We start from the raw sequence: 16,890 nt of genomic DNA, 5'->3' as shown, positions 1-16,890 counted from the left end.
CCGAAGGGTCAAACCCGCGAACTTGGCGATAATAACCTGCCGCGGTGGGCCATTCTTGGACCCCCTTGGTTATCCCTTCTCTTTCCGTGTGACTCACGTAGCTTTCTGCACAGATGACCTTGTGGTAGGGGCCCCGGATCTGGGAGGTGTTTGGGCCACCAGTGTGTGTATTCGTGGTGAAAGGGCGCGCAATTGGGGAACAAAAAGATATTTTAGAATAATCTGGTTTGCTAGGGCACGCCCCTGGCGCGCTCAGGCCCCCAGAGCGGGTGCGGGAGTGTCAGCCCCGCTTCCAGAAGAAGCGCTGGCACAAAAGGAGGGGGGTGGGTCGGAGCCCCAGCCGCGCCAGCGCTCCGGGGAGGCGGAGGAAGGAGGGCCGGCCCCGGGCGGGCGGGAGGGAGGGAGACAGGCGAGAGGAGGAGTTTTCCAGCTTGGCCTCCGCGAGCCGCGCGCAGCCCCTCGGTCGGGTTGGTCTCCTCCCGCCCCCGGGAAGCGCGCCGCGCAGCCGAGCCGAGCGCAGCGCCGGGCGCGCCATGGGGAGCCCCGCACTCCGGCCCGCGCTCCTGCCGCTGCTGCTGCTGCTGCTTCGAGTCCCGCCGAGCCGCGGCTTCCCAGGTAGGGTCGGCGGGCCAGCCTCCCCAGCTGGGCGCCGGGACCCTCGGCTCGGTCCGGAGGGTGGTGTGGGGGCGCCCTTTGTTTGCGCGGACTTCGTCTTTCGCCGCCCGGGGGAGCGGGGGACGCGGAACGGGGCTCGCGTCCGGGCACCAGGAGGGGAGAGCCGACTGTCATCCCGTCGCCGGGCGCCGTGAGCTGGAGGACCCTCTGCGCCTGGGGTTCCAGGGGGACCAATCAAACCCCCGTTGGCGCTGGAGGCGACCAGGAGAAGTTTGGCCGCGGGTTACTTTCTCACCCCGCCGGAGTTTTGCCTCTCACACAGTTGCCTGCGGCCAGGGACCAGGTGGCTGGCAGCTCATCCTGGAAGGAGCCCCTACCCCCTCCCACTCGAGGCCCCAGGCCACCCCTTGGGGCTGCAGGGCACAAGCCACAGTAAAAGACTCTCGTGGAAGGCCCGGGCGGGGCCTCTCGCGCATCCCCCAACCCCCCCTGCTGGGGATTCCGAGAAAGTCTGCACCTCCGGGAGAGAGGTGCCAGCTGAGAGCGGTGACATGTGGCAGGCGCTTGGTTAGCCCCAGGGAAAGAGGACTACACACGCGGGCTCTGCTAGACAGGGGGTGTGGCTTCTTGTTGCTGGGGGGCGTGGTCTGTAGCATCTAAGGGGACCCTGGTACTTATTAGGACTCTTCTGGTGTGGACAAAACCTTCTTTGGAGATGCCCTTTAAAAAGCTCCAGCTGACTCCCTCATCCAAGAGTCTTAAGATAGCAAAGAGCTTCGGGGGAGCTGGGGAACATGGATGCACCCCTGTCGCCCCAGAGAGGAAATCCATGGACACATTTTAGATTAGTGTTAATGGGGAAGTGGGTGACGTGGCGGGCAAATATCTGGCTTTACTTTCAACACTGTGGGTGGTTTAAGTCTGGGGTCTGAGAAACGAACCTACCGAGTTCTGGGTGAAGGATGGAGGGGGGAGGGTTCCCAGATAGCATGCTTGGGAGATGTAGGGATGGCTGCTGGAAATTCCTTGCACATCCCCTTATGAATGAATGAATCAAACGTGTAAAGTGATACACAGGAACATTTGCGTTTTGAACTGTTGTAAGTGTTAAGCTTTTTGGTAGGAACTGATTCAGGGCAAAGTGGAAAGGAGACTTTATCCTCTGTGCCAGGCAAGGGCCAGCCCCCTGTTCCCCGGGCAGGTTAGTGCCCCCACCCCCAAAGCAGGAGTCGGGTTAATATGAAGGTAGAGGGGAGGGGGAAGCCAGTACTGGACAGGGTGCAGGGGGAGAAGTTGAGAAGCTAGAAGCAGCCTTTCCTGCTGAACTGGGAGGCGTCTCTAAGCCGCCTGTACATCTGTCTGGCAGAGCCTTCCTCAGTCAAGGGGCCTCTTCTCTCTTTCCATTTGACCTTCCTCCCCTCCCTCACCCTGCCCTCTGCTCTCCTTCCCTCAGCTTCTACCCTTATACAGCGTAGCTTGCTGCCAGGACCCAGCCACCCACAGAATCGTGGGTTTCCAGCTTGGGCGCTCACTACTTTTGGGAACTGGCCCTGGCTGGCCCAGCTCCCTCTGGCGCCAGCCTGCAGGCTTCCCCCAAGTTGGCACATCCCAATGAGGTCTTTCAGGAAATGTGCTCTGCTGGGGCTGTTGATTCCAACGGAGGGTATTTCAGTCCAAGCCAGAGGTTTCGGAAGGCTGGGGAGGGGAGACTCTCTAGGCCTGTGGGTCCTGAGGCGAATCATGTCAGCTGAGTTCACCCTAAGTGCTGGGTGACAGAGAGATTTTGAAGATCATTTCAGAGGCAGTCTCTCAGCAAGTGGACATTGTGTCTCTGGTAAGAGGCCTGGAATCGGGAACATCTGAAAGAGGGAGATGGGGATCTAGGGCCCCATCGGCATCTCCCCTCCCCCACTTATATAAACATCTGAGATTTAATAGCAAATCTGTCAGAGAGAGAGAGTAAATCATTCCCATTCCCACTTCTAGAAGGTCTCTGGAGTTCTTCCATCTTTGAATCTGATGCAGCTTTTCTGGCTCTCTGATTTATTCTTTGCGGCCTAGCAAAGACGCAGTGTCTATAAAAACCCACATGAAATGTATGGAAAATTCATAGCAAAGTTGTCTGTGTTGGATTGCGTTTGCATGCCTATAAGATAGTATTCTTACTCTGTTCTTTGGTTTTGCTTTTATTGAGGTATAATTGACATATAACACATTAGTTTCCCGTGTATAACATAGTGATTCGATATTTGTATGCACTGCACAATGGTCACCACAATAAGTCTAGTTACTATCGATCACTGTACGTAGTTACAAAATTCTTTTTTCTTGGGATGACTTTTAAGATCTACTCTCAATACAGTATTATTAACGATAGTTACTATGCTGTACATTACATCCCATGACTTATTTATTTTAAAGCTGGAAGTTTGTACATTTTGATCCCCTTCACCCATTTCGCCCACTCCCCACTCCCCCTCCCCTCTGGCAACCACCAGTCTGTTCTCTGTATCTATGAGCTTAGGTTTTGCTTGTTTGTTTCATTTTTTAGATTCCACAATATATTAAGTGAGATCATACGGTATTTGTCTTTCTCTGACTTATTTCACGTAGCATAATACCCTCTAGGTCCATCCATGTTGTCGCAAATGGCAACGTTCCATTCTTTTTTTTATGGCTGGATAATATTCCATTGTATGTGTATACCACATCTTCTTTATCCATTCATCGGTTCATGGACACTTAGACTGTTTCCATAACTGGGCTCTCGTGAATAATGTTGCAGTAAACATGGGGATGCAGATACCTCTTTGAGATCCTGTTTTCATTTCTTTTGGATAAATACGTAGAGGAGGGATTGCTGGATCATATGGTAGCTGTATTTTTAGTTTTTTGAGGAACCTCCATACTGTTTTCCATAGTGGCTGCACCAATTTACATTCCCACCAACAGTGCACAAGGGTTGCCTTTTTTCCACATTCTTGCCAACACTTGCTGTTTCTTGTCTTTCGGATAATAGCCGTTCTGACAGGTGTGAGGCGCTGCCTCATTGTGGTTTTGCTTTGCATTTCCGTTTTATTATGTTCTTAAATGAACTCTTTTTATTTTATTTATTTTTGGCTGCCTTGCGCGCGGGCTTTCTCTAGCTGCAGCGAGCGGGGGCTACTCTTCGTTGCAGTGTGCGGATTTCTCATTGCAGGGGCTTCTCTTGTTGTGGAGCACAGGCTCTAGGCGTGCAGGCTTCAGTACTTGTGGCACGTGGGCTCAGTAGTTGTGGCTCGCGGGCTGTAGAGTGCAGGCTCAGTAGTTGTGGCACACGGGCTTAGTTGCTCCGCGGCATGTAGGATCTTCCCGGACCAGGACTTGAACCTGTGTCCCCTGCATTGGCAGGCGGATTCTTAACCACTGCACCACCAGGGAAGCCCTGAACTCTTGAAGCCTCATTTACATCTGAGATTTTGGAGGTTCACTGCACCTCCTTCTGCAAGCAAGGCTGAAGATGGAGGATGAGTGCCATGGCCAACTAAGAAAGGCTCCATGAATCTGATGCCTGGAGAAAACTGGTAAAGTAGTGTGGTTTCACCAGCCAGGAAAACCGAGTGGGGTTGGCTAAAAGCCAAACCAGAGCACACCAGCCAAAGCAGTCTTTTAAAATGCCACATTTGGAGATAAGTATTAGGAACTGAACACCTGGCTCAGGATATACAATTAAAGTCACATTAGGAGCAGGTTAGGCTAGATATTTCTATTTGGGTTTAAAACATGTAATCAGCTGACAAAATTCCTCTGCGTTAAAAAGGAAAATGCTGGGGAGAGCAGGGCATTTTCAACTGGCATTTTCTTATTGATAACACTTTCAGTACAGTATCCTGCTATTACTGTTTCTCATTTCCCAGATTTGTGAGCTGAAAGAGACACCAGAAACCATCGCTAAAGCACCGTCTTCAGACCTTCCTCACACCGTAATTGAAATATTGCCCTTTTCTTTTTGGTGATTTCTATAACATTCTCACTTTTAGTCTCTCTTATAGCAACTCATTCTACTTTTTATGGCCAGATACTGCTCTTTTAAGTACAGCTTTACTTCAGTGCTGTTTTTTTTTAACATTTTATTTCTAATTTTTAAAACTGAGGCAACGTTAGTACTGTTTTGATCGCATTGCTCTACTCAAAAACATAGAGCAGGACTTCCCTGGTGGTGCAGTGGTTAAGAATCTGCCTGCCAATGCAGGGGACACGGGGTTCGAGCCCCGGTCTGGGAAGATCCCACATGCCGCGGAGCAGCTAAGCCCGTGCACCACAGCTACTGAGCCTGCGCTCTAGAGCCCACGAGCCACAACTACTGAGCCTGCGTGCCGCAACTACTGAAGCCCGCACACCTAGAGCCCGTGCTCCGCAACAAGAGAAGCCACGGCAGTGAGAAGCCCACACACCACAACGAAGAGTAGCCCCTGCTCGCCGCAACTAGAGAAAGCCCGTGCGCAGCAACGAAGACCCAACACAGCCAAAAATAAAATAAATAAATAAATTTATAAAAAAAAAAACAGGGCAGCTGGCCACAGCCTAATTTTCCAGTCCTTCTCTCCTGGCTTCCTAAAATCTGGCTAAAGTAGACTACCTGTTTTTATGAACCTGGAGTCCCATTTTCCCTCTTTTTGGTGATTACTGCTTTCTGCACCTGGAATGCTTCCCTGCAGCCACATGTGTGTCTAAATTCTGCCCATTGTCCAGCGACACCCCCCAGTTCGATGAAACTTTTACTTGATCCTTTGATTGGGAAGCGTCTGCCTTTCTTTAAACACCCACGGTGTTTCATATCTCTCTTGTGATATTTATCATACATGCCATACCTTACAATGAGCTATGCATTCCTTTACGCTTGTAGATTCTGAGCTCATGAAGGAAGGGCACTGCTCTGTCTTACCCCTCTGTATTTCCCACGGTGCCTAGCCAAGACCCTGGAGCCAAGTGGATATTTGTACTTATCGAGTTAATAGTTCCTGCGATTCGGGTGACAGACCATTGGCCGGAGGAGCTGAGAGAAACACGCGTGCAGGTAAACAGGGCTTGTGCCACCATGAACCTACATACACAGGGACGATGCCTTGCTGGCGGTAGAGGTTTGCTTTTAAATCCGTGAACACCCTCCCTTTGAGCAATAACCTTCTCCGCTGGGGGTTGTAAGATGAGAGGCACTGCAGCCACAAGCCGGAGTTTGCATTTGTTATTTTTGTTGGCCGCTTTGCTAGAGCCCCTTCCAAAGGGGTTGAATGGTTTCCTTAGTCAACGCAAACATGTGTGCTACATCAATTCCCCTTTCAGAGAATGCAACTCAAATGGGTAATTGAAAGTGAAGATTGAGTTTCACGAGAAGAAGGTTGACTTGCCAGGTTGTAACGTAGTCTGAAATTCTAGCAGCCAAATTATGATCAATACCCAGGTTAAGGATTCATTTCCAAATAGCAGTGTGAATAATCGCCTTGCCTGGGTTCCAGTTCATAAGGAATTTCTCAAGCCAGCCCTTCAGTTCTTTTTTTTTTTTTTAACTTTTATCGGAGTATGGTTGATTTACAATGTTATATTAGTCCTCAGTTCTTGATTGTGTGATTTCTTGACTGTCGGCTTTTATTGGCCATTGTTTATGGCGTCTTTTAAGCCTGGATCTTTCTCTTGGATATATGAATTCTGCCTTCTCTCTTGGAACCTTGGCTCTATCCAGAGACTTTCTTTTTAAAGTGGACATGGAAGGATGGAGTGCATGGGATACTAGGATGAAAAAGGTAGGGAATTCCTTCTGTCAATAGCTTTCTGTCTTGTGGGGAAATAGACACCAGGTTATCCATGGGGGTAAATATTATAACACAGATGGGTCCACAAGCCCTGTGAAGCACAGAGAGGAGCCACGCAGGAACCCTGGGCCCGGAGATTGCAGAGTGATGTTGAGCGATGCTGATGCCAGTGGTAGTGACAACTACAGGCCCAAGGAAGGTTAATGCAGGGTGTCTCTGGGCTTCCTTCTCTAAGAACATTTTGAAATTGGAAACAAAAATCTGTGTGGGTGTTGTTTTTCTGGGGAGAAGGCCCTATCCCAATTCAAAATCACTCCTCACCAGATACTTTTGTGAATTCTATGAGAGAATGTGCACTTAATGGGCACAAAAGTCAACATAGAAAGTACGATGAAGTTGCCAGAGTAGGGGAACTTTGAACCAATGATCAGGTGGCCTCCGGAATTATAACCAGCGGTACAATTTCCCATTCTCCTCATTTAAAAATCGACACCAAACAAAACAGTCCTAATCATAGGTGGTAATTACCTGCAGGTCTGGGCTGGCATCTTGGCACAGCACGGCGTCACTTAGCACAGTGTCTGGGACTAGGGGCAGGATCTTTAGTGGATATTTGTGGGTTGATTGAATGATTGAGGTCATTGTGACAGGGAATCAACACATTCTATTTCAATATCCCTGCAGGATTTAACCAGAATTTCCAAGCTGCTAATCCCCAAAGAGAAAGAAAGGCGAGGTGTCAGAGGCAATTGGCAGGACTCTGAACGAAAGATCCATTTGGACAGGCAACAAGTTGGGGCATAGTTAATTGCTGAGGCTCTTGAATTTCAAATCACCCCAGGACAATCTTCTAGGAGACTTAGAAACACCAGGGACTTTGGGGGGAGGGGGCAGGATTTTTCAGATAAAAGATTTAAGGATAAAGCTTCTTTGAGAGAAAAGTCGCTGGTAGCTTTGCTGAGCTCCCAAGTTGCCCAGATGATAATTGGTTGCACGTGGGTCTTCCGGGCACACTCTAGCCTCAGAAACTTCTGGAGTCATCATTCCCGAGCTGAGTGATTCACTGCCCCGTAATCCTTAGCTCATACTGCATGCCTCTTTATACGTTGTTCTCCAGGGAGAAGATAAACGGGTTTGGACATAGTGGCTTGGATTATCCCAGAGGTTTGGTGTTGTAAATTGAGTATATTGGTTTTAAAGCTTTTTTTTTAAATGAGTAATAGATCCAATTATAGAATTTGGGGGTGGACTTTCTGCCTTGGCCTTGGAAGATCGTTGCCCTGTTTCTTCTGCCCTGCTCTTACAGTGACCTGTTGTGTGATGGGTTCCATGCTGTTCCCCCTGTTGTCACTGGCTCTTTGCAGCGTCTGCCCAGTTAGGGCTGATGAACATCTATCTCTTCCATACCGAGCGCAGCCCAGGACCCTCTGCTGAATGCCTCTGGCCTGCCGCTAGCTGTGTGGGTGGCTGAGCTGATGACCCTACCAGTCCCAGGGATTCAAGAATGTTCCAAAACACTGGTTAAATGAGGGCCACGGGGCGAGCGAGAATTGAGCCGAGCTTTGGCAGGCCCCTGGTGGAGGGGTGAGGAAGCGGTGGCCTGGCCACGTCCCCGGCCTTCTGAGACTCTGCCCCCAGTGTGGCCGTTCCCTCTAGGAACTCTGACAGACTTGTTGCCACTGACTCAGCATTTGCCACACAAAGTCTCCGGTTCCTTTAAATATCTGAGGTTGAAATCCTGTTTCCACTTCGATTCGAAGTCCGCTTTTCAAAGAGGAGGGTCATACTATTTCACCGGGAGCTACTCACGGACCCGACGGCCTCAGCCACGTGGGCAGGCACTGGGGTCTTGTTCATTCTGTGCCCTTGTGGCCGAGCAGGGAGCCTGGCCCCCGGGGGACTCTCGGTGGGTCTCCGTGAAATCTGCAAGGGAGCACACCTCTGGCCGGGACTGACCTGCTGATTGGGTGTCTCGGGCTCTATCTAGATGCCCACAGGAGCTTCTCATCCACATCCAGGCTCCCCTGCATGGGCCACCTAATTCATGTGGCATCTCAGCCTGGGAGGGCGCCCGAGACGGAACTCCCCACGTCTCAGTGATGAGTCTCTGAGGTTCAGTGAGTGGAAGGCATTTGTCTGGGGTCACACGGGGAGTTAGAAGCAGAGCTGGCCTTAGAACTCAGTCCCCCGACTCCAGGATTCCCTTTCCTCCACAGGCAGGGACAGAGTTCAGTTTCTGAGCGGCCACTACACATTAGGCATCGGGCCGGGCACCAGGGATAGGCAGGCAAGGATCAGTGGCACCTCGGGCACTCACAGAGCCGCGCCCTGGTGTATTTCCGCGTGGTTGTTCATACCAACACTTGGCTGCAATCTCAGAGTCTCACACCCGGGGCTGCTTGGGTGTTCCTCAGGGTTCTGAGAAGTTGCTGCCCCAGAGCTAGCCCTTGCCCCGTCTTGTCGAGGTCCCAAAGGATCCCTCTCTATGCCACTTGCTTTGAGCACCCCAGCTGATAGGTCATGCTGTTTTTAACAGCATTATTGTGATATTATCCACATACCATTTCCCCATTTAAACCACTTCAGTGACTTGTAGTATATTCAGAGTTGTGTATCCATCACAGGTTTAGAACATTTTCATTACCCGCCAAAGAAACTCCACACCCTTTAGCCATTGCTCCCCACGCCCTCTCCGTAGCCCTAGGCAACTGCGGAAGTACTTTCTGTCTCCAGATTTTCCTATTTTTAACGTTCCATATAAATGGAATCACACAGTATCCTTTCGTGTCTGGCTTCTTTTGCTTAGCATAATGTTTTTAAGATTGATCCATATTGTAGCAGGTATCAGTACTTGACTCCTTTTTTATGGCTGAAATATATTCCATTGTATGGACAGACCACATTTTATCTGTTCATCAGTTGATGGACATTTGAGTTGCTTCCATTTTTGGGTTATTACGAGTAATGCTGCAGTGAATATTCATATACAAGTTTCTGTGTGGACTATGTTTTCATTTCTCTTGGGTAGATCCTTAGGAGTGGAATGGCTGGGTCATATGGTAACTCTGTGTTTAGCCATTTGGGGACCGGCCAGTCTGTTTTCCAAAGTGACTGTACCCTTTTACATTCCCACCAGCAGTGTGTGATGGTTTTGATTTCTCTACATTTTTATCAGCTCTTGAGATTATCTGTCTTTTTGGTTAAGTGATGTCATGAAAGCTCAGTTCATTAACAGCATCCACTCAAGGGTTGAGTGACAAAGCAGTGTCTGTGCTGCCAGCTGTGGCAGGATATTGGCGAGAGTCATCTAAGGATGCCTGCCACCCTCTCACTGCTGGCTGCAGGGCGCGGCTAGTCCATAAGGTGCCTTTGGGTGGATTAGAAAAAGATGCCTTGTCTAGGCACGTGTAATGCGTGGGCACAGGGCTTGGTCAGGGGACAGACTTTGTGCTGAGTAGGAAAAGGATAGAGAGGCAGGCCCAGAACTCAAGACTTAAAGAGTGGAGGGCAGCACGGTGTGAGACCCCGCCTGCTCTTTGGACGGGTGTGATGGTGGGTGCTGTGGTGTAGACAACTCCCTGGACACCCATCTATGCTGCAGTCCTGGGTGTCCGTAGCTCAGCCCCAGGTGGGAAAGAGCTATGGGCGCCATGTGCTTTGACAGTTTGCTTCTATTAAAAAGAAAAACAAAACAAAAAGCTGTGCTTGTGTGTCAGCGGCATCCTCGCGAGCTTGAATCCTTGGGTCACCTGGGAGCCTAGCAAGCAAGTCAGAAGCTCAGGTCCCACCCGAGACCTAGTGAATCAGCGTATGCATTTCAACAAGATGATTCTTATACACAGTGAAATTTGAGAAGGACTGGTCCGCTGGGTGAGTTCAGCCCTTTGCCAAGACGGAGTGGCTGGCCTGTTTATAAGGGCCGCCCAATAGCTGTCCTCCCTCCTCTCTCCCTTCTTCCCTTGGCTTTGCCGTCATCATGGCATCTTCTAGACTTCCTTTCCTAAGTCCCCGACATTCCTGAGATAAGCGTGTACAGACTTTCGTTTTCTGCTCCCTCTTCTAACTCAAAAACAAAGCCAACTCTTTGGGGTGCACTCGACTTCATCTCCTTTGAAGTCCTCCTGCCTGGAGTGCGGCCAGCAGTAGCAAAGCACATCTTCGGTGATGGGTAACAGGGTCCTCACATGCCTTTGCCCAGCAGCTCAGCTGCAGCTTAGAAATAACTGCAGCTCTTTAAGAAAGGCCACACAGGGCTTCCCAGGTGGCGCAGTGGTTGAGAGTCCGCCTGCCGAGGCAGGGGACACGGGTTCGTGCCCCGGTCCGGGAAGATCCCACATGCCGCGGAGTGCCTGCGCCCGTGAGCCATGGCCGCTGAGCCTGCGCGTCCGGAGCCTGTGCTCCGCAACGGGAGAGGCCACAGCAGTGAGAGGCCCGCGTACCGCAAAAAAAAAAAAAAAAAAAAAAACGGCCACACGAGTGTGGTTAGGGCGGTCCCTGCCTCTCTAGCAAAACCCTGTCCTGGGATTGAGAATTTCTGCAACTGACCAACCCTTAAAGACACAGGGGCTACACATCTTTGTGCCAGAGACCGACGCCGCCGGGCTTAGGGAGAAGGCAGCCCCTTGGAGGATGGGTGAGATTGACACCAATGGGGAAGTCAGGACAGCACACCCCACCCCTCATGTGAAGCCCCCCAACCCCCCCCCGAACTGGGCAAGCCAGGAAGGCTGAACTGTTAGCGCTAAAAGGGGGGCCCTCCCACCGTTTCAGGGCTTTGAGTGAATAAGTAGTTCCCAGCCCAGCAGTGGTATTGGCTTGGCCCAAAAGTTTGTTCGGGTTTTTCCATAAGATGGTATGGAATAACCCAAACGAACTTTTGGGCCAACCCAATATCTGGACAGGCTTCATCGGGATTACCCAGGGAGTCTGGTGAGATGAGGTTTCCCTGATCCCCCCTCCTCTGTGTGTCTTGCTTTGGCAGACCTGGGGTGAGGAGAGCAGCAATCTGTGGTAGGGGTCTGCAAACTAAGCCCTGCCAAGCCACAGCACCCCAACTCCCGGTTTTGTATGACCAGTGAGCTAAGAATGGTGTTAAAATTTTCAAGTGGTTGAAAAAAATCAAAAGGAGACTACTTCGTAACACGTGACAGTTATCTGAAATTTAGATATCAGTGCCACTGGAACCCAGCCACACTCATTTGTTTGGGTGTTGTCTGTGGCTACTTGGTGATAAGTGGCTGAGTTGAGTAGTTGTGACAGAGAACATATGGCCTGCAAAGCTGAAAGTATCTACTCTCTGGCTCTTGACAGAAATAGTTTGCCAACCCCTTAATTAGGGCCTTGCTACTCAGAGTATAGACTGAGACCTGCTTGGCCAGGGAGCTCTACAGTCATGTAGAAACCAGACCTATGAAATCAGAGCCTCCCTTTAACAAGATCCCTAAGTGTTTGTGGCTCCTGCGCCTTCACCATGATGCTCAGCTCAGGACTCGTCTCGGCCTTAGTCAGGGGGTCTTTTAAGATGCCTAGGCCCGCATGCTATAACTAGCCCTGTACACATTTATCTGACAGATAACTGGGTGTTTCATTCTCTCTGTTTGAGGCTTGGTAACCTCCTGATAGCCTCTAGAAACTGGGACCCTGTTTATTCTCACCAATTCTTGGCCAAGGCCTAGGGTCCTGCTCCAAAGCTGTAGGCAGACTGGCCTTGGCTACCTCCTGAGACGTCCTGGATGCTGCATGGGTTTCTGGACCGCAGGCTCGGGGCTCTCCAGACCTGCTGCCCTGCCACAGTCCTGCTCTATGGTGTGGCCTGAAGCCCTTCACTGCCCCTTACCCCGATCGCTGCTGAGGCTTTGACTTGGCTATCTGTCTCTTGCTGGTGGCTGTTCCTTCAGGAGCCTGTGATCTTTCTGCTGGTCAGGACCATCCCTAGTAGAACATTTTCCCAAAGTGGCTTCCTTGAAGCGCTGCTTCCCAGAGAGATTCCTAGATGTTCTATGGGCAGCAGAATGCATGGTAAATAAGTTCCGTAGGTTTCTTTACTGCAGGATGGCTCAGGGTCATCGATATGCCAACGTAATTGTTCCCCTCTGGGAGAGAACAAATAACAAGGACCACAGAATCTGAAAGTGTGGTCCTCAGACCACCGGCAACGGCAGTACCTACAAACTTAATAGATGCATAAATTCTCACGCCCCACCCCAGAGCTGTTGAATCAGAAGCTGGGCCTGGGGGAAGGTAGGCCAGCAACCGTGTTGTAACAAACTCTCTAGGTGCTTTTGATGCCCGCTCGAGTGTGAGAACCACTGGTGTGGACATTTCCAAGTTATTTTCTCACAGCATCTGAATAGACTAGTGTTTCTTATTTGTTGTTTTTAAAGGGAACTGTGTTTTGGGTTTCAGCACAGGTCCTTTGGGAAGATGACATTGAATTGCCTGAAGCATTTACTGGTGGCAGTGAGCACTGCAGGCTATAAAGAGGGGAAAGAACGAAAAAAAAAATCTTTGGGTAACACCATCTGTCCCACTTCTGGCCTGCTAGGCAGTTCTGTGCCTACTTGGTTAAAAGAAGTTTCCTCCAGTTGAAAGCTACCAACGTTTGGTTGTTGTAAACATTGTGTTCTTTGCAACGTTTTTGTGTATTAAAATGTGAAGAGAGCTGGGAGCAGCCATTGGGATGTATTTCTCTCCTCCTCTAAACATTGTCTCCTTTCAGAATACTCTTCTTTCCTCTCCTGCAGAATTTCCTCGTGCAAATCCCAAACCCATCTTTCCGGGTCATTGTGGTCCAAGTGGCTTTTGCTGGTGCCCTTGCCCACAGTGAGTGGCCCTCTTTCTGTCCATGGAAAGTCTCAGGAAGCTTTCAGATCTGAGGAGGTGGTTTGTCCCCAGACAGAGCCTCTTAGCCCAGGGTAGCTGTGCGTTCCTTCTCAGAGCTCAGCTCCCTCCCTTTCATTCTAGAACTTTCTCCTTTGCTATCAGGGTCAGTGGTGTCACAGCCTTGGACCTGCAGGTGAACGCTTTTCATTTCTTTGCCGTCAGAGAGTTTGTCAATGCTGTACTGTCACTTAGTTTGAAAATCCCAGTGGCAGTGAGGCTCGAGCTTGAAGGTGAGAGGAATCCCCCGAGTTCTGCTGCCCAGATCTTTTCTGTGTCTTTGTTTAAATGGAGGTGAGGCAGCTTCTCGATGTGGGTTCGCCTTCTGAGCAGAATTGTAAAGAAGCAGAAGCACCACTTTGCCAGGAAACAGAGGTGATGTGATGGCCCCCCAGTGTGAATATGGAGCAAGAGAGAGCTCGAATCCAGCCTCAGAGTCTCCCTCAGCCAGTGCCTCGATCAGGAACCTTCTGCTGAAGGCCTCGCTGCAGCCTCGCTCCCTTCTTGGATTTTGACTGTATCTCAGTTGACCTCTGTGGAGGACAGTTGAGCCTTCGGAAGACCACATACGCTGTTGCTTTTGTTCCGCTGTCTGGTTTTACTTTAAAGGCTAGACCTTTTTTGGTTCTGACTGTGTTGAATGCCAACAGTCAGCCTCCAGGGCTTCGGGAATGCCCTTGGTGGGAACCGGAGTTGGCATTTGCTGAGGGCCTTTGCTTTGTGCTGATCTCCACAGAGTTAGGTGCCTTTTTCCTGTTTTGCCTCTTTTCCAGCTTTAGACAATGAGCCGAAAATTAAATAATAGAAGGAGATTAAACTGGGGAAAAAAAATTTCCCTTGGACAAGGGTAATGCCTTCATTTATAAAAGTTATCCTTTTAACTTTCTTTTTGTTAGCCGTGTAAAATATGACCAAAATTAAAATGGCACAAGCCACATGCTGTCTTAATTGTCTCTGCTAATTCAAGGCGGAGGGCCTGGGGACGGTGGGTACCATCAACTCTGCCTAAAGTTGTCCCTATGGGGTCTTGTGCAAAAGAGCTTGAATGGAGGATGGAGCATCCTCTCAGGTGAAGCAGCTGTGGAAGCAAGGACATCTCTGAGACCTCATGCCTGGCAGGGGTCACTCTCTTACCAGTCCCCCACTTTACCACTATTATTTTCTTTTCCTGGATGAAATAAAGTTAAAAGTGGAGGAGTAGCCTTAATGGGGAAAGAAATTACATAAAGCTGAGGTTTGGATGCAAAAGAGGGAGGAAGAGTCCCCAGTAGGATGCAGCCACGGTTGCCCAGCCAGCGGTTACGTTTATTGAGTTTCCTCCCTTCCCTGCCTCTCTTCCCCAGTCTGTCATTGTGAGTGTGCCTCCCGGGATGCCTCCCAAATGAACCACCCGCACCTTATCTTAGAGTCTTCTGGGGGCATTCACACAAATAATGGCTCAGCTGGAACTTAACCCAAGATTCAAAGTTCTTTCTACTGCTGAATTGATGCCTGCTGAATAGAGCTGTCTAGGTTAGGAAGCGAACTGTAAGGCAGACTTCTACGAGGAAGCTTGAGGAGTGTTTCAGTTAGCTATTGCTGTGTAAGAAACCATCCTAAAACTTAGTGGCTTATAACAGCAACCACCATTTATTTGTCCATGGTTCTGCAGTTTGGGCAAGGCTCAGTGGGGATGGTTCATCTCTGCTTAATGTGATGTTGGCCGGGCCAGCTCATATGGGGCTGGCAAATCCAAGCTGGCTCCCCTCCCGTGTCTGGCACTTCATCTGGGATGACCGGAATGGCTGGGACGGCTGGGCCTCTCTCTCTACCTCTTTACAGTCTCCTATTCTCTATGTTCTCTCTCTCTCTCTCTCTCTCTCTCTCTCTCTCTCTCCCCCCCCTCCACAGTTGCCTTTCTCCCCAGCAGAGTAAATGGACTTTTTAACATGCAGATGGCTTCCCAGGGGATGAAAGCCAAAGCTGCCAGGACACTTAAGGCCTAGGCATGTCACGCCTGTCACATTCTATTCATCAAAGCAAATTGCTAAGCACACCTGCTTTCAGGGTGGTGGTGGTAGTGGATAGATTCCACCTCTTAAGATGGGAAGAGTGGTATACATGTGCAGAGTGGGAGGAATTGTTGGTGGCCAACTTTGCAAGCAATCCACTACAGAGCTGGTTTGGAAGAGTGTATTGGAGATGTGAGCTTAATTTCCCAGGGTGTTTCCTGGGAGCATTCTGATTAATTGCTGGACCCCAGGTTAGCTATCCAAATGTATTAGGCTGTTTAGCTACAGAATGTGGCATGCCCAGATTCATTGCAGGTCCATAGAACGGAATAAATGCGGTGTCCTGGGAATATCCAAGGTTCATTTCCCAATGCTGACTGGTACTGGCATCACCTTTGTTCTTTACTCCCTAGTACTTCTCTCTCTTATTTTCATCAAAGGCACACTTTATTAAAGAAGAGGTAACTCAAAATAGATCATAGATTTAAATATAACACTACAGCTATAAAACTTCTTGATGATAATGTGGGAGAAAATCCTTACAAACTTGAGTTAGACAAGGCTTTCTTAGTTATGACACCGAAAGCATGAGCTATAAAAAGTAAAAAAAAAAAAAAGAAAGAAAAAGGGGGGCTTCCCTGGTGGCGCAGTGGTTGAGGGTCTGCCTGCCGATGCAGGGGATGCGGGTTCGTGCCCCGGTCCGGGAAGATCCCACATGCCGCGGAGCGGCTGGGCCCGTGAGCCATGGCCGCTGAGCCTGCGCGTCCGGAGCCTGTGCTCCGCAACGGGAGAGGCCACAGCAGTGAGAGGCCCGTGTACTGCAAAAAAAAAAAGTACTTCATCCAAATTTAAAACTTCTGTTCTTTGATAGACAAAGTTAAGAGAATGAAAAGACAAGCCACAGACTGGAGAAAATATTTGCAAAGACATATCTGATAAAGAATTTTTATCCAGAATATATAAAGAGCTCTCTAAACTCAATAAGAAAACAGGTAACCCAGTTTAAAGAGTGGGGGAAATATTTTAACAGACACTTCACCAAAGAAGATATATGAAAAGATGCTCAACATCATTATTCACCTACTAGCTGGATAAACTTGACCAACCCCGTTCCTGCTTTTATCTGCCAAATGTGAACAATGCCACCTGCTCTCCTAGGGGAGTGATCTGTAATGCACTGTGCAAATATAAGTTATGGTTAGAACTCCCAAAAAACAACTTGCACACATTTCTGTTCCTTGTAGAGGGCTGACTAGCCATTTTCTCTCTCTCCCTCACTGGACTTTATGTGACAGACACCCACAGATTGCTGACCATGACTGTTAGGTAACCACTGGCCACTAGCAATTTGAGGCAGGTCATTTACTGTAAGCTCAAGTGGACGTGGGTGTCTCCCACCATGCTTTTCCAAGCCAGCCTGGTTTTTAGGTCTCCCTAAAAAATCTCCCACTACCTACTTTTTTCTGCCCTCAAGTGTTCTCATGTCCTTTCATTTCAAGGAACTTGCATCATTTGTGCCCCTTAACAAAGAGCTTTAGTTGTTCCTTGGCACTATTAATATCTAAGAGATTTACTTTGACCTTAATTTTTTCTTTGAATTCATTTGTAATCTGAAA

At 49.4% G+C, this 16,890-nt stretch overlaps 1 protein-coding gene across 4 annotated transcripts in view; it reads left to right on the top strand.

Annotated features, from left to right (window-relative positions):
* Positions 1–533: 533 nt before the first annotated feature.
* Positions 534–16,890, top strand: part of SRPX (sushi repeat containing protein X-linked) — a gene marked incomplete at both ends in the record, with an annotated part of 99,420 nt that continues 83,063 nt past the window's right edge. For all 4 annotated transcript variants that reach the window (XM_082864759.1, XM_082864760.1, XM_082864758.1 and 1 more), the window contains one exon: positions 534–615. In XM_082864759.1, the coding sequence (XP_082720885.1) occupies positions 534–615 (82 nt within the window). The remainder of the gene's footprint in view (positions 616–16,890) is intronic.

Source organism: Leucopleurus acutus (genome assembly GCF_964270905.1).
Source record: "Leucopleurus acutus genome assembly, chromosome: X".
NCBI classification, from domain to species: Eukaryota; Metazoa; Chordata; class Mammalia; order Artiodactyla; family Delphinidae; genus Leucopleurus; species Leucopleurus acutus.
This window is presented reverse-complemented; position numbering and strand designations above follow the sequence as displayed.